The sequence below is a fragment of the Squalius cephalus genome (genome assembly GCF_949319135.1).
Source record: "Squalius cephalus genome assembly, chromosome: 8".
Taxonomy (NCBI): domain Eukaryota; kingdom Metazoa; phylum Chordata; class Actinopteri; order Cypriniformes; family Leuciscidae; genus Squalius; species Squalius cephalus.
In genome coordinates this window covers 37,284,643-37,311,273 of record NC_137129.1, presented here as the reverse complement: position 1 = coordinate 37,311,273, position 26,631 = coordinate 37,284,643, and the positions used below count along the sequence as shown (strand labels likewise).

Here is a 26,631-nt window from a genome sequence, read left to right as displayed (position 1 = left end):
AAAACAAAAAAAAAAAACAATAAGTCAAACCTTCAAAATGCATAATTTGTCTAAAAAGCATGGTACAGTCATTTTTGCAAAGTAAATAATCAAAAACACAAGAAAACAATGATATGACAATACAATGTCAATAGAACACGTCAACATCACAAAACCATTTAGCATTTAACAGTGAAGCACTTGTTTGCTTTCCAAAACGAGGAAAAGACTTACCGGGGGTCCGGCAGCTCCAGGGAAACCAGGAAGACCCTACAACCCCCCAAAAAAACAAATCTTAGCATAATGACATGAATTCACAGTCCCATGAGAGTTTCACAATTTGTAAAAATAAAAATAAATAATAATAATTGTGCATTTTATGAAAGACTATTTTGCATAGCAAAATATGAAGAATCTGAGAAAATGCATAATTGTATTGATATTGCGCTGTTCTGCAATCATGGAATCATGAAAAACTGCAGGAAATTAATGTGAACTCAAACAGACAGTTCATTTAAGGGGTCTTTCTGAGGTCTCTTACTCTTTCTCCCACTGGTCCTCGTGGCCCCATGGGGCCCATTGGTCCCTACACATATATAAAGAGAACCAATTAACATCAAAGTGATTCATTTAGCACAATGAAATAAAACAGTTTGTGTGCAGCTATGAAACTGATTACACGTTATTGATCGTCTCATTGGTAACTCTTTGCAATAAGGTCCCATCGCATTGACTAACATTTTAAGAATGAGCAATACATTTGTGATAGTATTTATTTATTTTTGTTAACGTTTGTTAATAAAAGTACAACTATTCATTGTTAATTTGTGTTAACTAATGCAGTTAACTAATATTACCAGATGGAGCTTTAAAGTGTTATCGTCTCGTTTAGGTTGTGTAATTAAGGTCATGTGTCTCAATACTAACCAATAGTCCCGGGGCCCCCTGCAGTCCTCTCTGTCCTGGCAGTCCAACCTCGCCTCGATCTCCTTTACTGCCCTACGACACACACAGAAAGACAAAAACAGTTTTATCACCATTCAGCATCGACTGCAGCTGTTGCTAAGATATGGCGGAGCACGGCGGGTCTATTCTAACATAGTTAGTGATGCCTCTATGCATCTGTCCTCATCTGATAAGACGAGAGTCAGCTCTGAGCAGCATTTCACCTATTTATGACACACCAGAATTCAACCACGCTTTCCCTAAATAGATATTGACACAGGAAGCTGGATTGATTGGCTGTGTTTTGGATCTGGCAGCCTGTAAATGCATTTTCTCATTAGGAGTTATAATACAAAACTTGCTGCTCTGTTTTAATGGGTATAGCGGTCAAGTTCAATAAAGGTAATATTCAATCTTACTGAATGAACGCCAAGTTTTAATTTTAGTCTAATGAAGTTTATACTTCATAATTCATGTGACACATAGGGGATTGTTCAAATATAGTTCTCAGAACTCTGTTCTCATTTTTTTAAGGAAAATCCAGCATCGCAGATATCCCTTCTCTATTACTATTATTAGTAGTTTTTTGTTGTAATTCAAACAGTACACTATTTTCTATAGAAAATGTTTAAAAGAACAAGCTATCTATTTTTATACTGTGCATTTTCATATTGTGTTGCCTACTTATTTTGTAATACACATTTTAAATTTTTATTAGAATTTTTAGTGTTTTATTATATTTTAAACAGTACACACACACACACACATATATACAGTATTATATATATATATATATATATATATATATATATATATATATATATATATATATACTGTTTTTTTCATTACACAAATATAATCACAATATAGTTATATGTATATACAGTATACAGTACATATATATATATATATATATATATATATATATATATATATATATAGTTTTAATTTTTAGTGTTGATGTAAAAACTTTTTTTGTGTTTTTTAATTACAATAGTATTATATATCAGCTTTATAATTGTTAGTACTTACAAACTTGTAAAAATACAGCAGCCGCACACTCAAACACTGTGCAAGATCAATTTATTAGCAATTGTTTTTACAATGTTCAATGATGATTTAGTTTAGCAGCACCACACTACAAGACTTTATTGACGGATGAGTGGTGGCTTTTTCTATTTTGTACTTACAAACTTAAAATTTTTAACTGGTTTAATTAAAAAAAGAGAATATAATGATATATCAGCTTTATAATCTTTGTAGCTTACAAACTATTTATTTTTAGTGTTTAATAATAATAATAATAATAGATTTATATATCATCTTTATAATCGGCTCATCAGTATCGGTCAGTATCAATTTCAATATCATTGCATCCCTTTTCCTAACTCTAGGACTAACTTTTAGAACAATGTCTCCCTGAATATGTTGGAGATGAAGATGTTTCTTCAATGTTCCATACGTACCGGAGCTCCAGGGGTTCCCGGGGTGCCTGGAATACCCTGAAAAACAGAAAAAAACCCAGTACGTCAGTCAGTGACACTGAAAATCTCCAATGAGCAACTCCTGCCTCCCTGACCAAGAGAGTAAATCCCTAATGAGATGCCTGGGACGAAAGAACAAATGTTTCATAGCTTTTGTCGAAGACTGAGCTGCTTACGTCTAAAGGAACAATTCTAATGGAGGTTCATTAGACTTTTAGTTCAAGACTGGATCACAGAAGATGACAATACAAAAGAACACGAGTTAAAAACTATTGTTCCAACTGATGATCATTTTGATTTGAGCATCGCTACAGTGAATGAATAGGAAAATTGAATCCTTTGTGGATTGTGTAACTAAATATCTTGCTTAATTATGTTACGGCTAACATACAGTATGTCATCCTTACTGTATGTATTTTCTATTTTTCCCAAATAATAATAATTAATAATAAGATAATAATAAAAAATACAAATAATTAAATACATACATTATTTAAAAAATATTGTTTTGCCATATTTGTGTACAATATGCATCAGATCTACTGGTAATTTCTCATATAAACATGTGAAGTTGACTAAAGGCAACACACCCCAGACGAAAAGGGTAAAAAAGGGTAAAAAAAATAAATAATTAAAACATACTTTCCCAGTTAATTGATTATATTAAGAATTGCACATATTTTTTGTACCAATTTTTTTTCTGACATGCTTTTAAATATGCAAATGAGGCATTGTCAAATCAATTTCCAGAATAGGAATCTGAAGAAACGAGAAAGCCAGGTTCAGAAAATAGTTTTTACAGAGGGGATTTAGCATTTTCCTTTTTATCACTCCATAAATAAGAAAATACTGTCAACAGCCAGAAAAAAACGTCACCATGTTTTTAGGAAAATAATGTCGTATTAAACTGACTCGTTTGGAGAAAAGCCTTTAAGTGTATGCATAGTAACTGAAATCTAAACAGATAAAGTACAAGAAAATAAAGACTTTAGTGTTATTTGGATGTTTTCTTTCCACTAGTCTGAAAAACATGTTATGAAAAGCCAAATAGCCCAAAATCTCAAAATTGTCTGTAGTGTCTTGCTTTCATTTACAGTAGTCATGTTTATATTGAACAGAAAGACATACGTCTCTCCCGTCTCTGCCATCTTCTCCTTGGGGTCCACGAGGCCCCTCAGGACCCTCAGGGCCGGGGGGACCAGGGATTGGCTTGGGATCCGGCTGTAAAGTGTTGAAGGAGTAAAAGAAGGAAAACGATGAGTAAATGTAAACATGAAATGTTTTAGAATCCTTTTTAGAATTTGCTTTGGTCACAAATAATCTGTTTCATTAAACAAAATCAATAACTGGAAAGGCTACAAATAATCTCTCTCCCAGGGACCTTAAACAATTACTTTAACACAATAAAGAATAAAATGTAAATCATTATCTCTCTGCCGCCAGCTTCTCTTTATTAGCTTAAGCTTCAAGCGAGCCAAGGACATTTTGAAAGTAATCGTATTCTTTCAAGGATGGTTTCCAAAGAAAAATTCCAAAGAAATTTCTTAATAAAATATCACATTATTTACCTTGTGGTGTAAATAATCTTATATATAAATACATAAAAGCTGTTCCGGTCATGTTTTGTGTATTGCAGTAAGTATAGCAGGTAGCAATGAGTCACTTCAGCAACAAAGCATTGTAGTAGATGATGATGAGTAATGATAAATTAAAGAAAAAAAATCAAATACCTCAGCATTGGCATACATCTGAAGAAGCGAGAGAGAGAGAGAGAGAGAGAGAGAGAGAGAGAATTAAGATTATTGCAGAGTTAGTGAAAGTGAAACCCCTTCACCAAAAAGAGAAAGCACACCTGTAGATGGCGCCACAACATGCGGCCTACGATAGCACCCCGCCGGCCAACTCGTCAAAAAACAAAGCAAATGCGTGAATGTCGACATTGACGTCAACCGTTAAGTGGCGAAGTGAGATGTTGAGGCAACTAGCGTTTCCAGTCAGCCATAGCAATAAACTCAATATTTTTAAGGTTGTACATTGGTTATGCAATGCATATATTAGAATGAAAGTAATGCTATTGATAAGAATTTATTAAAAATTGTGACTAAAGTCTTAAATTGTACAACTGTATTACCGTTTACTGCTTAAAAACACATTTAAAACCAGCTTAAGGTGGTTTACATTTACATTTATGCATTTTATCCAAAGCGACTTACATTGCATTTCAAGGTCCACATTTACATTCTTATCAGTTCTTGCTTTCCCTGGGAATCGAACCCATGACCTTGGCGCTGAAAAAAATGATTCGTTGAATTTAATCAAATTTTTTTTTATGGTAAGTGGTTGCACACAATTGATTTAAGCTACATTTAAACAAATGCAGTAAGTTGAACTAAAATTGAATAAGTTCAACTTAATGCATTTGTTTAAATGTAGCTCAAATCAGTTGTGTGCAACCACTTACCATAAAAAAATTGATTAAATTCAACGAATCATTTTTTTACAGGAAACCTCAAGTAGCCAATCTACTTGGTTTGATGGCCAAACCACCTTTCAGCAGGTAACTGACTTGATTTTTCCATATTTAAGTTGTTAAACATAAACAAAACAAAACAAAAAAAGACTGTGATTGGTCCGTCTCTCATTTAAAACAAAACAGGAAGTGATGAAAGCGTACCTCAGTCAGAGGAAGTTCCATACAGCTCTCTCTCTGAGCTCTCTTTGGGTCACAGTGAATCAGCATCCACTGCAACTCAAACTGGAAAACATAAAACCACCAAGTTACTGCTTTATTTGTACGGTAACTACAACAACAATCTGCTTCATGTGGTGTTGAACATGAAAAGTCTCTGTTCGTCCTGTATATGCTCGTCCTGTAAATTCGTGATTAAAGATGAAAATGTGAATGAATACAAAAGCTATGACATGTCTTATTATCATTTAATTGAAATGACAGGTAATAATAGATTATGACAGAATTTTTTTGACCCTGTCCGTCAAAATGAAAGTCTAACGCAACCACTGGACTACATATACAAACCTTTTATGATTTACATATATCAGCTTTAGGTCTTCTGTTTTAGTTCACTGTAAGATGTGACTGAGAGCATTATCAGATTTTTTATCCGTCTTTTGGACAGGAAGTGACAAGGTGCTGAGGTTCAGTAATCTGGCAGTAACACTCGTCAGACGGTGTGACAGTTACACATTTATCACAGGTGGATGTGATGGATTTGGCAGGTGCAGGGTGACAGTAACATTCATCAAATACAGTAGAGATCAAAACAACTGAATTAACCCTTCCAAGCAGGTTCAATATTAGTTACAAATTGTTAAAATCTTTGTTAACTATTTAAAATGCCATTTAAATGATTCATATCAAAGCAAAATCAAATCGTACCATCTTAACCTTGTCTGAACACAATGATAGTAGAGGAGCTACTATCATTTTAATTTAAGGTGTCCTTGTTACAGTGTAATTATACATTTAAGTACAGAGTTATATTAATGAACTAACTAAATCAACTTACTATAGGATTAGGGTTTGCTTTAGGGTTAGTTGCACGTACTTATACATCAGTTATTACCTATTATTATAGTGTTTACATATTATTATATTAATACGTTACTACAGTACATGTAACAAGAACACTGTAAAATAAAGTGTTACCATATTTTTTGTTTATGTTTTGTTGGCCAATGCAACAGAGATAGATAAAATAATAATAATAATAATAATAATAATAATAATAATATTTTTTTAAATAAAATAATAATAATAATAATAATAATAATATATAAATAGCCAATGTAATCTACATCTATGAAATTCAAATTATTTGAGTGTAAATCATTTAAAAAATATGTCAAAACAAAAGTAAACTGTTAGTTTCTTAATGAATAAATGAGTCTCATTATCATCAACAATAACAACAACATATTATTATTATTAGTAATAAATACTTGAGTAGCCAATGCAATTTTTTTTTGTATATAATCTAAATCTATATGCAATTCATCACAAGACTGTACATTCTAAACACATCTGTCAAAAGAGTGAATGGATAAATAAATAAATAAACTCTTCATGAGTAATATTATCGCACATTTAAGAAAGTGAAAAAGCACTACTGATGAAACTGTTGCTCTCACCACTACAGAGGTGTTGGGATCAGAATCCAGTCTTCCGATGAGAGTGTCTCCCTCTGTGTTGACATAGCCTTTCCTCTTGATGGGCTTCTGGTCCACCGGGTGACAGTCCACGTACAGCGTCACCAGCTCCTTCTCCACGCCAACCATCACCTTGTGCCATTTAGTGTTGAAGAGGACAGAGAGGCCCGGAAAGGTGACGGTCTGGACGTCTCCTTCCATAGTGGTGAGGAAGAACTCCAGTGCCTGCTGGTCTCCATTGAGACGCATGCCTGCCTGCTTCAAGCCGTCTTCATCCACCACCTGCCAGATGTTCCACACCTTGTTCACGGTGTTCTTGATCATGCGGAAGGTGGTCATGAAGGAATACTCATCCGGGAAGCCCCTCGGAAAGTTCAGCCTGGTGGGAAACAAATACGGACATTTATTAAATATATGTTCCATAATGCAGGTTTGTTTTTGTTTTTCCCACAAATGGATTGCAGAGAGAAATCAAGATCTGTCAGTGCTGTTAGAAAAAAAAAAAAAAATATGTGTATCTGTTATGATCATATCATGGTTGCGACACAGCAAATAATCCCACTTTAAAGTTTTAAATGTATATTGTAATCTAAAAAGTATCTATAATAATACAAACATAATACAAATAAAATAAAGGTCCATTTGAAATGGTACATTTGTGTTAAAAATATTCTAGTGATTCATTTAGGTTAAATGTGGGGGGTTTCAAATGTTTAAATATATAATTTAATCTATATGAATATTGACATATGGCCTGTGGGTGGGTGCTTTTAGTTAAACTGTATAAAATAATAAAATAAATAAAATAAACTAATGGTCCATTTGAAATGGTATATTTGTGGTAAAAACATTCTAGTGATTCATTTAATAAAAATTGCCAAAAAATTGTCATATTGAAAAAAACTATGGAAGGTAAAATGTGTGGGAAAAAACAAGGTTTTGAAGCAAATATATAATTTAATCTATTATATGAATATTGACCTATGGCCTGTGGGTGGGTGGTTTTAGTTAAACTGTAGAATTTTTTTTTTTTTTTTATGTAAAAAAAAAAATTAAAATCTAATTAAATGAAATGAATAAAATAAAATAAAACAAGAGAGAAAATGACATGAAATGGAACATTCTAATGAATTTTTTCAAAGTAGACAAATTACCATTTTAACAACTGATGGCAGGTAAAAAAAAACTTTTTTCAAGAATTGCACTGTAAACGCTTACATTTTAAACTATAATGTTGCATTGGTGGGTTTGTTAAACAGAAAGTACTTCTGCAAATTCATAATGAAGTTACGTTCTTGTTATGAAGCGCATCTATTTATAAATGGGATGTATTACCTCTAAGAATAGTAATCCACCTCCATTATTGTCTGATCATCAAGGGAATAGCCCTGCATTATACACACAGCTCGGCTTCAAGTTGTTCTGAGATAAAATTATGAATAACAAACAGATCAGAGAAGTGCACTTTCATCTTCAAAGCCTGTGTGTCGTCCGAGAGTTATTTCAAAGGGACGGTGCTGGCTTTCATTGCAGCGTGTTAAAGAATCAGATCCCGGGCTGCAGGCGGTGAGTGAACAACACACACCATCTGAGAATCAATTACCTTGTCTGGTTTTACACGCACCCTCTCTGGGCTCGACCCCGTGTGGCGTTTTAACAGGCAGAGGTGCTCTGCGGGAGATGCTCTTACGAATGAAGCTACAGCGGCCTTTAACCAGCTTGTAAATGGATTAAGGCGAGGCCATAAATATGGAGTTTCCTGTTGGCTAGTAAAATAAATGAGGGCCACTGTTCGGAATAATCTCAGTCTCAAGAAACCCCTTTCTCCCATTTCATTTCATTCCAAGTCACGCTCTCCCAAATAGATATCAGCACTTCAAAGACAAGCTGAGAGTCTATTTAATAAGTTGGTAGTGTCAGTTACATAATGGTTTCCTTGTTACAGCACATTTTTTGTGAATTGATACTACCCTTTGTAGCATTACTGTAGTTTGCATAAATCCAAGCATTTACAGACATCCCACCCAGCAAAAACTAATTTCCGGAAGATGACAAAATAGATGACACGCCCCCTACTGCAGATTGGCTCACTCTCTCTCCTCCCCCATCATCAGTGGACACGCCCCCTGCTGCTGATTGTCTCACTCTCTCTCCTCCCTCATCATGAGTGGACACGCCCCCTACTGCAGATTGGCTCACTCTCTCTCCTCCCCCATCATGAGTGAACACACCCTCTACTGCAGATTGGCTCACTCTCTCTCCTCCCCCATGATCAGTGGACACGCCCCTACTGCTGATTAGCTCACTCTCCTCCCCCATCATCAGTGGACACACCCTCTACTGCTGATTGGCTCACTCTCTCTCCTCCCCCATCAAAAGTGGACAAGCCCCCTGCTGCTGATTGGCTCACTCTCTATCCTCACCCATCATGAGTGGACACGCCCCCTGCTGCTGATTGGCTCACTCTCTATCCTCCCCCATCATGAGTGGACACGCCCCCTGCTGCTGATTGGCTACAAGTGTGTTGTGCTGATCGGGCCAATTCACTTTCAACAGCATTTCTCAGAAATCGCTTACAGCAACTTTAATTGCAATTTACATGCAATTAAAAGTCCGAAAATATTACATTCAGTTCGCATTAAAGTAGATAATTTATGTAATAAGTATGGCTTTAGTATGCTAAAATGTACTTGTTTTTCACAAAGGTATAACTGATGTATATCAGTTCCCTCTTCAAAGTTTATTATAAAATTCATGCTCATTAAAGTATAAAAATTATTTTTAATACTACTACTACTACTACTAAAAAAAAAAAAAGGAAAATGAATATATTAATATAAAAAAAATATATATATAAATATTACACCAGCTGAAACGTGAGTATTCGTATGTCAGCGTGATTGTATGGGGCGTCTGGGAATGCAGCATTTTGCTCAAGCGGATCCACATGGGTTCAGACAAGTTCGTTTTCGCATTATTAGAAGCTGTTCAGAGGGTGATAACACCTGTCTCTGACCTGTAATAATGCAACACCTGAAACAAAGATCACAGATGCCAACACAGTTGTGTATGTATGTGTGTGTGTGCATACAGTATACAAAATATTTAGCTTTGGTTTATGTAGTGCACTCATGCAAATACTGATAAGAGTGTAGTTTTTTGTGTTGTTGTACATAATTTATGTGTGTTTTTGCACATAAAGGCATCCCCAGTGTTTATGTGTGCACATAGTTTAGTGAGTGGTCAGGTTTACCTGGTTGGGATCTGGAAGTTAGCCTCTTTGTCGAGTCTGTACGCCACCTGGAGGGGTGTGGAACCTTCTACCTTTCTGACACCCTTCATCGGGATGACATCCAACTGAAACTGTGTGATCAGATCAAATCCTGCCACACACAAATACAATCGAATCGGTTCATTTAAAAATAGACATTTCAAGCTCTCTATAGACACATATATCATGCATATGTGGGAAATCAGACAAATCAGACTTCGGATTTCAGATCACACACAAAATATCTGCCTAAAACCTAATAATTTCTATTTCTATTCTATTTCTATTCATAAACCTAATGCATTTTATTCTTACAAGAATCTCATTTGATCCACATTAGATTAGATAATACATTTTCCATTAGCATTTGTGACAAATTCATGCAAAAAATAACTTAATGCTGTTAAATGCATTAATATGCACCAAAAACATCCAGTAGGTCTCTCTACATCTGTTGGCTTCAGTAAATGAGTTTGTAACTTGCTTACTCCCCGTTTCCAGCCTGTGCACAGAGCAGCACATGTTAGTGATTTGAGGTTGCACCCTCCGCATTATTTGTTAAAAGCGAAGGAGTCGCAACCAATTAAGATCTTGCTGAGCTAGAAGTGTTTCCACTGCAGAAATTGGCCGGCCAGAGACGAAAGTTTTATTTGCCTCATTTGAGATCTAAAGATGTCTTGAAACAAGGTGACTATCAGCTTCAGCATCTTTGCCTAATGAAACAAACAGCTTTGAGCCGCTGCATGTCCTACTTCAGGCTATTTATAGGTAAACAATGCCTGAACAAAGAGGATTTTTTAGCGATAATCATGCAGAATAATAATGGTTAAATATTCATGCTAACATTCATGAAAAGTGCTCTACTCTGCAGATCATTATTTTTACTAAAGGCTGGGCCTTCGTTTTTTTGGATTTGTCATATACTGGATTTACTGCATAACAAAGAGTCTGCAATGAATGCACACAGTTCACAGCATGTTTTCTCACAGGGGCTCTATTTTACCTGGAAGGTCATCTTGTCCATTCTTCATGGTTGGGCACACCGTTTCGCCATCTAATCTGTTCAAATCCAACTCTGAAAAATTAATAAGTGACATGAGTGTTGTGCCAGCCCTTTCTGCAGTAACATATCACCAGAGAATACACTCTGATTCTAAAAAAGTGACATTCACCCATCTCTTGACAGCAGGCAATTACCACATACAAATATCAATATTACAAATATATAACAATTATTATTACTAATTATATATATGGCAGAAAACACTTAATATGGGTTTGGTTCATACAGCGATAAAAAAGTACCCCATGTGTAAAATGAAATACTCAGCTGGATCTTTAATGTTGTGGGCCTAATTTTCTGCCAGAGGTGCTGGACATCTTGTTCCGATACATGGCATCATGGATTCGATCAAATATTAACAGATAAAAAATCAAAACCTGACAACCTCTGCTAGAAATCTTATAACGGGCCATGTTTGGATCTTCCAACAGGACAGTGATCCAAAAACAAACATCACAAAAATGGGTCACTGAGCACAAAACCAAGCATCTGCAATGGCCATCCCAGTCCCCCCACTTTCAATTCTTTAATTTCTTTTACTTCAATGAAAGGTTAGATTTTTGCTTCTTTCTTTTATTTAAATAAAATATCAAAAGGATAAACAATGTAGATTTATTTTTTACAGCCATCTTTGATCATATTTACCAAGGGGACAAATAATTCTGACCAGCACTGTACACATACGCCTTGCCAGTCGAGCTACAAAAGTAAATAGAAGTAAAATAAACAAATGTATTTTCTAATTTGCAGCAGCATCATTTAAAGGCCATATGTGCACCACTGAGCATAAGATGTGATCAATTTGTCGTGATTACAGTGGGGAAGCACTTTCTGGAATTATGGACTTAAGTGTACATGTGTGGACCTGGAGGACAGCTTTTATAAAGTCAGATGATTGACAGACATAGTCATCTGTGCTCATTTGTAATAATCTAATGTAAGTGCACTATGGGAAAACAAATGTGACATTCCATTTATCACAAGGACAGTTTTCCTCCTATGAACATTAAACCCTCTGACGGAGAACATCAGCCCTGTTTCCTTTCTATAGTTCACCGTTTGACAGCCTGATGCACTTAAAATATCCTGAGAATGGACTTGATCTGTTGGTTTAGCACTGTTTTTCATATACTGTATGTATGAATTGTATGTTAAAGAAAACCGATTTAGGATGCTAAAATATCTGTTTAATGTGGTTTCACTATTCTGTGATCTAAAAAAGATTTTAAAAAATGCTACCAAAATGTCCCAAAGTTCGCTATAATTAGATAATTTAATTTTTTTTTTTTACATATTTGATCACTTCCTACATACCATGATATGACCATGTTTTGGGGTGTTCATCATGGTTTTAGGACGATACTGTGATGATATTGCTATGGTGTTCTTTTAAGCACCTTGGTAATAATTTATGGTATGGTAATCATACAATGCCATGGCATATTTCAAAAGTACCACAGTATTACCATCAGGTACCACCACAGCGGTTTTATAAGGTTTTAAGTTTGGCTCTGAGACCAAAACTGCAGTGCTGGAAATCATGAAATAACCGCATGGGGAGCTGGCGGGCTTCATCTGCTGACGCAGTGCTTTAACAGAAGAACAGTATGAACAGACACACTGACATCTGGAACTTCTTGAAAGCCTGAAATAAGCAGGCAGGAGCGAGAGGTACCATAGTAAAAAAGGCATTTCCCTGTGTTTATACAGTGCTGTTTATCCGTGCGCAGATCCGTGTGAGAGCGCTTTAAACCCTCATATCCTCTCGTGTCATTTTAAAACCACCCATTAGTGCAAATGAGGGACAAAGCCGAGAATGAAGCCGCACTCTCTCGCACACGTTTATACGTGCCTGCAGACATGCTTATGGTGGCACAGTGATTCATTGTGGACCACACACTGATGTCAAACCCATCACAACTGTAAACTGTAAAAAAAAAAAAAAAAAAAAAAGATTTTTCAAAGTTGTAAATAAAAGGAAGGTTATTGGAGCATGTTTATACTGAATATAAATACTAATTCAGTCTACTTTCTACAAAATTGCCATTTTGATGTTTAATTCAATGTGTAACTTTATAATAATTTGTCAAATTTACTGGTAATTTCTGAGTGAATATTTTTTTTCAAAAATAAACCATACACCAAATGTGTAGTGTAAGGTCACATGACAAGACTTAAAATGCTGCCATGTTGTATCACTACTTGGTGCTCCTATTCATCTGCTGTATCAAAATATCGATGCACCTCTTGATGGAAATTACATCACAATATTTCTTTCCATCAAGGGGGGCATCCATTTTTGGTCAAGATCTTGTATTGACAATGCAAGAGTCCAGCACTCTGTAAAGTCTCCTGCAGCACATCCCAAAGACTTAAATGAATTTAAGCTCTGGACTCAAAGGTGCCAATTCATGCGTGAAAATGATTCTTCATGCTCCTCCCATCCATTCTTTCACAATTTGAGCCTGATGAATCTTGACATTGTCATCCTGGAATATGGCCATGATGTGTTTTCCTACATGGTGTTACACAGCACGTTTGAGCTTCAGCAAGAACCAATGAGGTTCATTCTCGTGTTACGCAGCACGTTTGAGCTTCAACAAGAACCAATGAGGTTCATTCTCGTGTTACGCAGCACGTTTGAGCTTCAGCAAGAACCAATGAGGTTCATTCTCGTGTTACGCAGCACGTTTGAGCTTCATCAAGAACCAATGAGGTTCATTCTCGTGTTACGCAGAACGTTTGAGCTTCAACAAGAACCAATGAGGTTCATTCTCGTGTTACGCAGCACGTTTGAGCTTCAGCAAGAACCAATGAGGTTCATTCTCGTGTTACGCAGCACGTTTGAGCTTCATCAAGAACCAATGAGGTTCATTCTCGTGTTACGCAGAACGTTTGAGCTTCATCAGGAACCAATGAGGTTCATTCTCGTGTTACGCAGCACGTTTGAGCTTCATCAAGAACCAATGAGGTTCATTCTCGTGTTACACAGCACGTTTGAGCTTCAGCAAGAACCAATGAGGTTCATTCTCGTGTTACGCAGCACGTTTGAGCTTCAGCAAGAACCAATGAGGTTCATTCTCATGTTACGCAGCACGTTTGAGCTTCAACAAGAACCAATGAGGTTCATTCTCGTGTTACACAGTACGTTTGAGCTTCAGCAAGAACCAATGAGGTTCATTCTTGTGTTACGCAGAACGTTTGAGCTTCATCAGGAACCAATGAGGTTCATTCTCGTGTTACGCAGCACATTTGAGCTTCATCAAGAACCAATGAGGTTCATTCTAGTGTTACGCAGAACGTTTGAGCTTCATCAGGAACCAATGAGGTTCATTCTCGTGTTACACAGTACGTTTGAGCTTCAGCAAGAACCAATGAGGTTCATTCTAGTGTTACGCAGAACGTTTGAGCTTCATCAGGAACCAATGAGGTTCATTCTTGTGTTACGCAGCACGTTTGAGCTTCATCAAGAACCAATGAGGTTCATTCTCGTGTTACACAGCACGTTTGAGCTTCAGCAAGAACCAATGAGGTTCATTCTCATGTTACGCAGCACGTTTGAGCTTCAACAAGAACCAATGAGGTTCATTCTCGTGTTACACAGCACGTTTGAGCTTCAGCAAGAACCAATGAGGTTCATTCTCATGTTACGCAGCACGTTTGAGCTTCAACAAGAACCAATGAGGTTCATTCTCGTGTTACACAGCACGTTTGAGCTTCAGCAAGAACCAATGAGGTTCATTCTCGTGTTACGCAGCACGTTTGAGCTTCATCATGAACCAGTGAGGTTCATTCTCGTGTTACACAGCACGTTTGAGCTTCAGCAAGAACCAATGAGGTTCATTCTCACGCGTCAAGCAGGTTCGGTTGAGCTTCTGTTTATGTTTGCTGATCTATGTTTATATGTGAATAAAAGTTTTCTTGATTCCTCATATCTGATATTCATTTATACCTGACAATCAACAATGACTAAAAAACAGGAAAGACAAAGGCATTATGGGATGATCACCAGAACAAGAGTATTTTATCACTAGTTAAAATTTCTGAGACACATTAAACATCAAAAGAAGATACTCACGAGCGAGAGCTGGAGTCCAGAGCAATGTGAAGACAATCATACGTGTTAAACATCCTGTCAATGTCTGTCGCCAGACCCAACTCCTGCCAGAGACAAAGACAGACACCATACTGATTCACAAAACATTGTTATCATAAAACTAATACATGCAAACAAAAATCGGAAAGATGTGTCCCCCTTTTTAAAGGTTTTGAAAGTGGGTTTAAATCAGGAATATGAATATTTGGTGTCTCTGATTAAAAATATGTTTTGAAAACGTTTTCACTCTTTTATTTTTAAAATAAATGTATACTTTTATTCAGCAATGATTCATTAAATTAATGCCAATAAAGACATTTATAATATAGCAAAATATGTCTACTTCAAATAAATGCTGTTCTTTTGAACTTTCCATTTATGAAAGAATCCTGAAAAAAAGTAACACGGTTTCCACAAAAAATATGAAGCAGCACAGCTGTTTTCAACATTAATAATACGAATAATATGAAATGTTTCTTGAGCAGCAAATCAGCATATTAGAATGATTTCTAAAGGATCACTGAAGACTGGAGTAATGATGCTGAAAATTCAGCTTTGCATCACAGAAATACATTTTATTTTAAAATGTATTCAAATAGAAAACAGTTCATTTAAATTGCAAGATTTCACAATATTACTGTTTTTACTATATTTCTGATCACAAAAAAAATAAAAAATAAAAAAATAAAAATAATACAGCCTTGGTGAGCATAAGAAACTTCTTTCAACAATTGTAAAACAATAGTACTGAGCCCAAAGTTTTGAACAATAACAGCACTGAAGACCAGATTATTCATTCAGACACTCAAGAAACCCCAGCAGCTCCAGACTGGAAGACACCCATGCTGAGATAGGGAAAGAGACACTGAGCTTTTGATCAGACCCGAGCCACCTGTCCCTGTATGTGTGTGTGTGTGCGTGTGCGTGTGTGTGTTGTTGATTTAAATTGGCTAGAGGCACAGGAAGGTGACAGGAATATATTCTGCCTCTGTAATGATGAATGAGTCATGAGTCTCACACAATGTGCACAATCTATACACAGCATTGCACACACCTAACCCTGTCATCCATCCATCCATGATCCATCCATCCATCACACAGTGAGCTTTAGGCTCTTGTCAGGGTCAGAAGCAAGTCCAGAATACATGCAGCAAGTCATTCAGTGCTCTTTCGTTCTACTGGATTAATGGTAAACATTTTACAGCTCCTGTAAGTGATTGTTTTGCAAATATTATGCATAAATTGTCCTGTTACCTGACAGATATCAGATATCTGAAACAGAAGCCCTGAGAATTCACAGCAGTCTTTGTGACAGCACTGCAGCACTTACAATCGGCCTACGCACGTGTTGGTCGATCACAAAACTTGGCAAGCTCTCTGCCCGTCAGTCATCATGTGTTCAAGTTTGCTGACACGGATTCATTATAAATATCTGCCTGAATAAACGATTCAGACATCAGATCTTCTCTGATTAAATCTAATGAACGCACTAAGGCAGATGTCAAGATTTGAATAACAACTGAGTCAATAAAGTTATATATTTGAATATAATTGTGATGCAAAGCTGATTTTCCAGCATCATTACTCCAGTCTTCAGTGTCACATTAGACATCACACTAATTTGATGCTCAAGAAACATTTATTATTATTATGAAGGTTGAAAACAGTTCATAGCTCCTTAATGTTTTTGTAGAAACCATGATACATTTTTTCGGGATGCATACACAATTTCAAATGCATCTCGGTCAACCCTGTTAGGACTGTCAAAAAGATCCTCTCTCTCTCAGCTTAATCTCATTCCCTTGACAAATGGTTTTGCTTTGCAAGCAATTGTTCTATTATACAAAAATAACAGCTTGTATTTTTCAATTGCAGCTCTTGTGTTGAGGCAGAAGCGTGTGTGAAGATGACAGAACAGTTAAACAGAAGGATCAGAGCACAATACAGACAATTATGCAACTTCAGATAAGCGGAAATAAAAGTTAGAGAATGTGCATATAATAATAATAATAATTTGTTACATTTATATAGCGCTGGGTACTCAAAGCGCTTTACATATGGAAGGAGGAATCTCCTCAACCGCCACCAATGTTCAGCATCCACCTGGATGATGTGATGGCAGCCATATTGTGCCAGAACGCCCACCACACACCAGCTTACTGGTGGAGAAGGAGAGTAATGAAGCCAATCAGTATATTGATATGATATGAATATGCTCGAGTATATGCATCTGTGTACGTGTGACATTGTTTGTCCATGAGGAAAACGGCTTATAAATCAAACTAAGTGATGTTTTTTGAAACGTTTTAGTTACAGCTCTCAGATATGATTGTAAAATGATTGAAATTAAAAACATTTTGAAAAGAAAAACATTTTAGGATAATTAAGATTATGGTAACACTTTACAATAAGGTCTCATTTAGTTATTGTATATGAAACATGAACTCACAATTAGCAATACATTTATTATTTATTCATCTTTGTTAATGTTAGTTAATAAAAATAGTCATTCATTATTTGTTCATGTTAGCTCACAGTGCATTAAGTAATGTTAACAAATGCAACTTTTGATAATGTATTAGTAAATGCTGAAATTAACGTTAACTAAGATTAATAAATGCAGTAGAATTGTTGTTCACTCTTAAATCTTGTTAACTGAAGTAGTTAACTAATGTTAACTAATGAAACCTTATTGTAAAGTGTTACCACTTTATTTTCGTGATAATTTAGCACATTTCCGCCAATTCTCATTGTTGCAATTAAAGCAAAGTATAATTAAATATCATGGCACATTTGGTAACGTTAAATTTAACTTAAAAAAATCATTGCTTTACAGTACAAGAAAGAAAGAAACAAAGAAAGGTTGTAAACCACATGGAAAATATAATTCCTTCTTTTATTCTCTATAGATTTTGGGGTAATATATGACCATAGACTCACTGTGAGAATTACCCAACTACACAAAGCTCTCAGTGAAGGCAACTTGGTGAGAAAACATTTCCAGAAATCAAAACACTAGTTAATGATCACAGTTTTCCAAACACTGTGCCAGAGTAAGTAAGTAAAAACATAAGAAATATGCTAATAATTTAGTATTTAGTCCTACCGTTATCCATTGCATACTACATACTATATATAAAGGCAGTATGGCATTGTCATCTGAGAGCATGAGGTTTTGCAGGATTCTCTCTCTGTCTCATACAGTAGTGGGTGAAGCTCAGATTAGAAGGTGGGGTTATTTAAATCTTGGATTTCGTCCTGCTGAACACCCGTAATCCATTCGCTTTCTGAACACGAACGTATGAGGGAATGTTTCGGAAATCACAAGCTACTGATTAATCATAGTACAGGAGATTTGTGACCAGCAACAGAGTAAAAATACCAAAACTGAGGGGGAACTCTGTCCGCTTTATATAACAACTGACTCACTGAACATCAGCCACAAAACATTGGAAATGTTCCATATTAGTACCATGAAGTAATATGCACAGTAAATGCCCGTACAAAATTGTGGCAGTAAAAAAAATCTGATGATAATACTATAGTATTTGCCCAAAATCCTTAAAAAAACAAAACATGGTACTTCTCTGAATATACTTTTAGTGGTATCCCATATACTAAAGTACTGTGCAGGGTTCTTAAATAATTTACATGAATTATTAAATAAAAAAACTAATCTAAAGCATTTAAAAAACAATTTCTTTTTAGAATATTTTAGATTTGTATTACTCTTCCAGGCTTGGAAATCACAATTTTAAAATTCCCTGATATTAACAGGTTCTTCCATAACCTCTGACCATGATATTACAGTCAATATACTCCTATAAAGTCATCTCAATTGAGTAGCTGACATGTGGCCTAATGTGTCCAACATTCTCATCTTGCAAACGCACATACTGTAATATGGAGAACATCATCAGATTTGTGTTGGGACGTGTCAGTCTCTTTCAAGACAACTGCTGTTTTCCTGAACAAACCAACTGCTGTCTTTCATCCAGATGTTGAGGGAAGTTCCTCCTCAACTTTCATCTAAACTATAATTACAAAGGCGCTTAGAAGAAAAGAAAAGCATACAGATTCACACAGGTATTTTATCATGTACTAACAGAGAAGAGCCTGCCTTAAAAACTCTAAGATATAAACACCTATTGATCAACACAGATGCAGTTAAGCCTCAATTTAGGTCCTAAATAAGTGTGTTAAAGTGTGTTAAAGTACAGTTAGCTAATCGAAGGGAAATTAGACACAAATTGCTCAGGGAATAGGAATTAATTTTACTGTCTGTGAGTATTCAAAACATTCTAGTCACTCAAAAAAGAGTCAAAGCAACTCATCAGAGGGAAATATTCCCAAAATATAGTCTCAAAAAATAAGAGATGTTTTCCATGAGGGTCACCAAAGGTTTGAGATCTTACCTGCTCATGCTGAGTTGAGGAGCCATGTTTCTGTCCCTCAACGGGGATGTGAGAGTCTGAATGGATGCAGGAGAAGTTTTGTCCTTTGGTCCAGAGATGCGTCGTCCCCCTCCAGTCCGTATTCAGCTGTGCCCACAGGCCTATCTGACTGAAGACGACCTGTGCAAGAGATGCCAAACTTTTGGGACACATTAAGGGTTTTTTGCAAGGGCGACCTGGCTTGGTTCCTGGCGTCCCATTGGCTGGGTGAGCTTCGAGGGGTGGTGGCATGTTTTTTTATGACTGATGGTTAAGGGAGATGTTGCGCCTCGGGCGTTACGAGCACCTTTTTTCATTTCTGCACAGGAGCTAATAACACATGTTGAGCAGCGGTAATTCTTCTAATGGGAAGCCCTACTGTGGGGAGAGCCTGTCATAAACATTATGTTAGATTGTGTGTTCTTGAAGCTGGTTAAAAAAATACTTTCAGCATACCACCTGGTTGACAACCATTATTCACGAATCATACTTCAAACTGCATGAATAAATCCGTGCTGATTGCACAAAAGTATATGCATATGCGGGTAAAGACGTTGCTGGAAAATAATGAGGAGAAGTTAGTGTAACAATGCTGAATCCAAGGTTTCTCCAGGTAGATTGGCACTGAAATTACTGCACTGTAGTCCTCCTTCAAACTTTGTTTTGTCACATTTTCTGCGTTGATTTTTGGAGAAAATCTGCAAAAGGGATTTAAAATGATAAAATGGTTAAAAGGTAAAAAAAAAATGTAAAAATGGTTAAAAAAAAGGTAGAGTTTTCTGCAGAATTCAGTGGGTGCAGGTTTCTAGTTAGACCGACTGATGACTAATAGTGAAGGATGTTGAGATAAATCTGTCAATTGGGACATATTCCATAATAAATCTCAATTTATGCCAAAAATATGTGTTTAAACATTGAAGGCACACAAAAAAAAAGACAAAAGCTGATGGAATAAGAAAAGCAGCAGCAAACAAATCTCTGCCAATCTTCCTCAGAAAATGGTTAGACATACTGATGACTAACTGTGAGGGACGTTGAGGTACATCTAACAGATGGGACATTGCATAATAAACCGATAAAACATTTGCATGTTTATATTAGATTAGTCCTTATTTGATTATATAAATGAACATTGGAGACCCCTTTGGGAATGCTCTGAAAAGAAAAAGGAGATTGTAAGTCGCTGTAAAATGACTGTGAGGTCGATCTGAGTCTGCTTGCATAAGCACCCTCACTATAAAGGTCTTGCCTTGCAGCTTTGCCCTCATCAGAGGAGGATTCTGGGAAAGGAAATACTAATGACATCAAAACGGGTCTATGAAAGTTACTTGCTCACAGGCATGTCAGCCACAATGACTTCTGTTACATCAAATGTTATGTAATTTATACCTTACAAGAGGACTTAGGGTATTGCTGTAGGGCTCAGACAGAATCTGCATTTCATCTTACAGGATATATAATTCAACACCTTCATTCACTCTTCACAAGATTAAAGCAGTTTTGTCTGTTATAAAAAGAAAGTGAAAAGCACTTGAAAAAGTTATAGCACCAACTTTAAAAAACGAAGAAATGCTGAAGCATGCATCATGTACTCATAAAACACGTTCAGGCTGTCATGGAACATCTGGATGGCTGGTCATTAATTAAAGATTTTAGACACCAAGCAAAAAAAAAAAAAAAAAAAAAAAAAAACAACTTGAAGAATGCGTGAAGACAGCAAAATTACTGTGTCAGACATTCTCTGATAGTGAGCCATAAAAATAAAATAAAAATCAAGGCTGCTAATACAGCATCATTGTGTGACAGAGAGCGTGTGTGGTCAATTAGTACAGAATGACACGGCCTGAGGCTAGGTTTGAAATAGAATACTAAAATGCTTACTGCATATTAGCAGGTAAAAATGTACACATGCAATGACAATATGCCATATCTTTACACTACACCGTTAAAAAAAAAAGAAATCCTATTAAATTTACGGTAAAAACTGGCAGCTGTGGTTGCCTGAAATTCAACCCCTTTCACAGACACATAGGGCCCTCTTTTAATGATCTGAAACGCAAGTATCAAGCGCGAAACGCAAGTAACTTTGTGGGCGGGTCTTGGGCGCTGTTGCTATTATACCGGCGGGATAAATTACTCTTGCGCCCGACGCAAATCTAAAATGGGTTGGTCTGAAGTAGCTTCATTATTCATAGGTGTGGTTTGGGTGTAACGTGAAATAAACCAATCAGAGCATCATCTCACATTCCCTTTAAGAGCAAGCGCGCTTGTTCCATGGCGGATTGCTGTTATAACGGCGGATTTGCCAGGCACACACCAGGAGATGTTCACAGCCGAGGAGACCGACGTTCTCGTCAGGGCCGTAAAAGACAGATAAGTGACATTGTATGAGGATGGGAGAAACCCACCCAAATTAGCTTCGGTTAAACAGGCGTATAAAAATTTAGGTAAATGTGTAAGCTAGATTTCCCTTGTGTGTTAATATTTTTCCTTGTAATAATGTATGGTTTTCTAAAAATGAGAACTGCTGCGTCTGTGTGTAGGCTAGATGAGATAAGCAAAGTGCATGCGCGTTGTACACACGCTGCATTGATTATGGCCAAGCATGCGCCCTTAAAATAGCATACGAATAACATGCGCAACGCGCCACTGGAATTGGCGGAATTGTTTTCTGGAACTGCAAAATAGCACCAGGGAACGTTTGCGCCAGAACACGCCTCCTCTTTTCGCCGAACTGCCCCCGGGAGCGCAAATGCATTTCCTAGTTTACCGCCGTGCGTCTGTGGAGGGAAAAGTCCGCTGTGCGCGGGTGCAAAATAGGAATGATACATGCGTCGGTGTACAGAGTCAATTGCGCTGGGTGCAAGATAGGGCCCATGCAGTCTTTACTGATAAATTACCGTTAAGAGATCATGTATGAACAGGACCTTTTCCAAAATACCGGTAAATCAGTTCTGGTAATTTACCAGTGTGATAAGTTGTAACATTACCAGTTAATTACCAGTGTGTGTATGAGTATGTACGGGGTCAGAATGCGCTGATGTAAGAATTCTGCTTTGGGCCAACCATACAGTTCATATGGAGATGACTCCGCGCTGTTTACAGTAAGTGGCGCTGCATTTTAATAGTTTTTCTATGTAAATATGTGCTAGATGGACATCTTTGACCGTTGTGCCGCATCTCGCAGATTTTTCAGTGTGTCGTGTTCAAGACCCTCGCTGCGTCTGAATCGAATACTTTTCTTCTATATAGTATTCGAAAACAATACCCCAACAGAGTAGTATGTCCAAAATTCAAAATATTTAAAAAAAGAAATAAAAAATAGGCGAAAAGTACCACGATGGCCTACTACTTCCGTTGAGATTCTGAAGTGTGCATTCGATTGACATTTTACTATAGCATGAAGCCACGGTAGAGGATTTATGAATGGTGAAGTAGTGCAGTGAAGCGATGCAACTGATGCTGGTACTGTAGGTCACGTGACAGTAACAACATGGCGGATGTAGAACTTCCGAATGTAATTTATACTACTCATATTCATACTGTACTATATACAATGCACTTTTTTAAGGGTCGCAAAGTAAGTTCAAATTCAAATGTAGTACCTACTCAGGCAGTTAGCGTTCTGTTTGATCATCAACTCATGTCTGTCAAAACACAACTGTCAAATTGAACAGATAGTGAAACCAAAGCGATTCTCCTCATGCAGGCGAATGAAGACGTTTAAACAGCGTTTAAAGATCATTTCCGATGAGTGACATCACAGAATTTACAGATTTTTTGGTGCTGACGTGTGAATAGTCTCTTAACTGTAAAAAAAAAAAAAAAAACACTGTCAAAACATCTCAAAGCATATTTGTGTATTTACCGGTAAAGTCATTCTGGTCATTTTACGGTAATTTACTGGGATTTCTGTGTGAAAGGTTAGGGTGTTTTCAGTTTTACAGGATGCCAGTATATTTTACAACTTATAATCATATATTTCTTTAAGTGATATAATGTTAATATACCTACAGTACTTTAACTACCACATGATCAAGTTCAATTATGAGCAGCCTGTTCATAAAAAAAATTATCAATACAATACTTTTAAATGTATATAACAGAAATAGCAATAGTTGTATGCTAGTAGGCTATTCAGTTATACATTTTAAAAAGTAATATTCTTGTTGTTGCATTCCCTCTGACATTGCTGTCACATGACCTTCAGCAAGCGGTGTTAAAAAATAAAAACATTTATTTTAAAATTCAATCTTGTATAAAAATGTCTTACAAAAAAGTGTGTCATTTTTGTTAAAATACTTTCTCCTGTCCCTATACAGATTAGGTTTACATATATAACTATAGGTAAACCATTCATGGGTTGATTTCCTTGAAAAAATTAACATAAAGAAAAAACTGTTTATCTGATGACAGACAGGGGAGGAAACCTGGTTGAAGCAGTCATTTTCATGAAATTTCACAAAAAAGATTAAAATTGCAGTACATATTGCTTATATTGATTAATTCATAACACTGATAGGGCAAGTTGCTGCATTGCATTATGGGATACAGTAGTGTGCTCTGGTTGTACACTTCACATTTCTGCAAATGTAGCAGTTCATGTGCACATTCTGTGCATTCAGAAAATGTGATTTTTTTTATAGCAAACATACTAAATACTGCAGAAATAGCAAGAGTTTGCATGTAATTGCAGGTTTCTAAGGTTCGCAGAACTCATGGTGTTTGCTTATGCAATGGCATCACCCCCTAGTATTTCGGGTTTCCTGTATGCAGATAAAATCAGGAAGTTACCTGTCCAAGACCAGATGGTGCAGTTTAGATCAACCCATAACACTGTCAGCACACCTGCAGAGTCTGCTAGTACTCAGAAATGCAGCATTATTGTGCAACTACCCACGTGAGCTTTTAAAAACACTCTCAGAAGGATGTATATACTGACTGCACCGATACAGCATCAATATTTGATTGGTACACACAGTGAGGTGACCTCTACATTCACTGGCCGAAACAGACCTGCATGCTTTTACTGCACAGCACACACTGTGTGTTTAAACAACCATCAGTGTGAATGCTCTGAACGCTGGGCAACATAAATATGTTATTGCAGAGGCTTAACACCCAACACTCATGGGCATATCTTCTTACAGCAATACTGTTTAAAAAAAGATGGTCTGACCATTTTTTTGGCCAGTACATCAAAGTCCTCATGTGTGATTAACTCAATCTTCTCAAACTCGATCAATCTTATGTGAGTATTAAAGGGACAGTTCACCCAAAATGAAAATTCTGTCATCATTTACTCACCCTCAAGTCGTTCCAAACCTGTATGAATTTCTTTATTGTGTTTAACATAAAAGAAGATATTTTGAAAAATGTTGGTAACCAAACAGATGATGGACCCCATTGACTTCCATGGCATTTTTTCCCTATACTGTGGAAGTCAATGGGGCCCATCAATTGTTTGGATTCCCATATTCTTCAAAATATCTTCTTTTGTGTTCAGCAGAAGAAAGAAATCCATACAGGTTTGGAACAATTTGAGGCTGAGTAAATGTTGACAGAATTTTCATTTTTGGGTGAACTGTCCCTTTAAGGGGAGGTTCTGGCTAACATAGGGTTTAACTTTAAGTACACAAAACAAGGTTTTTAGTTGTATTGTGACTTTACCCATTCTTAAATAATAATAATAATAATAATAATATACAGTATATAAAATATAATTGTATCTTTAAGATAAACCGATCCATGATGGCAAAAATAATAATAACAATAATACTAATAATAAACCCTATGACAATAACTAGCAAAAATGTCTAAAATGTAGAGAGTCTGAAACTGCCATTTAAGCAAAAAGCCATTCATAAAATAGCTGCTGGAAGATGCCAGCCAATGCTGATATAATAGGTAGAGGTGAACACACACACACACACACTCATACAGCAAATAATTGTGGTAATTATTTTAGATTAATTTAATGATTTACTGATTGGTTTATTACTTAATAGCTCCTGTAGTGCAAAGGGAAATAGTTCAATCAAACCACAATCAATTTAGGTTGTAATCCTCAACAAGCATTTGGTGTGTTGAATGTGTGTAAAGTTGAACTATTGTATCTCACATCTATTGACACTGGCGTAAGCCTGCATGCATAGAGCATCTGACAACACAGAGCAAAGATCTATCCCTGAGCATTATCATGCATCCAGCTTCAGAGAGAGAGAGAGAGAGAGAGAGAGAGAGAGAGAGAGAGAGAGAGAGAGAGAGAGAGAGAGAGAGAGAGAGAGAGAGAGAGAGGGGCCAAGCGAGTGGCGCAGCAGCACTTAGGCAGATTGGACATCATCTCTGGAGGTGGGAGAACGCAAGCGCGGTACCGCAGCACGCAGGAGCTGAATGATCGCCATGGCAACAACAGCATCAGCACCAGCACCAGAAGCAGCCGTGAGCCGCTCATGTCCGTGTCAACACTGAGACCTGCCGTAGTCACACACACTCCCTCCCTCTGAACTAATGACATAGGATCAAAGCGGGTGCGCAGATCACGCCTACGGGGTCACACAGGCAGGTAAGGCGATGAATGTTTACGCTCTTTCTCTTTTATTGTTCCTCTGTGTTTGGCTCACGTCGACCGACTGCTTTTGACTGCCGTTTCTTAATGACTTGTCTAGTCTGGTCTGGTCTTTAAGCTTCTCTTAGATCGACTGGCAGGAAAATATTCCGTTATCCGGCATAAATCCCAGGAACATATTGGATGAATATTCTGCCAATGCAACGCGCCAGCCATCTGGCTCCATCAGAAATACACAGACATGTATTTGTACACCACAACAACACATTTGAAGCGTGTGACAGGTGACATTGGGGTTTGACTCGAGCGGTACGCCGTGTGCCGGACACCTCGACTGGGAATGATTTGATTTAGGTGCATGTACACTCCTTTGGTTTCTGTTATTTGTAAGTACAGTAGTTAGCTGGGGCTAATATGTCGTTTGAAGGGTCAGAAAGAGTTCAATCAAAACATGAAGGAACCACGTATGAGTCATGACATGGATTTTTATTGTATATGACGCATTTAATGTTATGGTGAGGAAACTAGGCTTCTGGTTTCCTTCATATTTGGTACAAAACTGAGTGTCAACATCTCTTCTAGCGCTCAGGGATTTTGTTTAATGAGGTGTTTCTAGCAAGGCTGA

At 36.8% G+C, this 26,631-nt stretch overlaps 1 protein-coding gene across 4 annotated transcripts in view; it reads right to left on the bottom strand.

The window, feature by feature from the left end:
- col9a1c (collagen, type IX, alpha 1c) overlaps positions 1-19,702 on the bottom strand; it is a 37,838-nt gene extending 18,136 nt beyond the window's left edge. For 3 of the 4 annotated variants that reach the window (XM_079878668.1, XM_079878669.1, XM_079878671.1), the window contains exons 1-12: positions 19,421-19,702; positions 14,988-15,070; positions 10,850-10,921; positions 9,829-9,958; positions 6,558-6,954; positions 5,083-5,163; positions 4,139-4,156; positions 3,537-3,629; positions 2,391-2,426; positions 907-978; positions 521-565; positions 214-249 (exon numbers count right to left, since the gene is read on the bottom strand). In XM_079878668.1, the coding sequence (XP_079734794.1) occupies positions 214-249; positions 521-565; positions 907-978; positions 2,391-2,426; positions 3,537-3,629; positions 4,139-4,156; positions 5,083-5,163; positions 6,558-6,954; positions 9,829-9,958; positions 10,850-10,921; positions 14,988-15,070; positions 19,421-19,446 (1,089 nt within the window). In that variant the 5' untranslated portion in view covers positions 19,447-19,702. The remainder of the gene's footprint in view (positions 1-213; positions 250-520; positions 566-906; positions 979-2,390; positions 2,427-3,536; positions 3,630-4,138; positions 4,157-5,082; positions 5,164-6,557; positions 6,955-9,828; positions 9,959-10,849; positions 10,922-14,987; positions 15,071-19,420) is intronic. The other variant, XM_079878670.1, reaches the window with a different exon arrangement.
- Between the last annotated feature and the right edge of the window lie 6,929 nt (positions 19,703-26,631).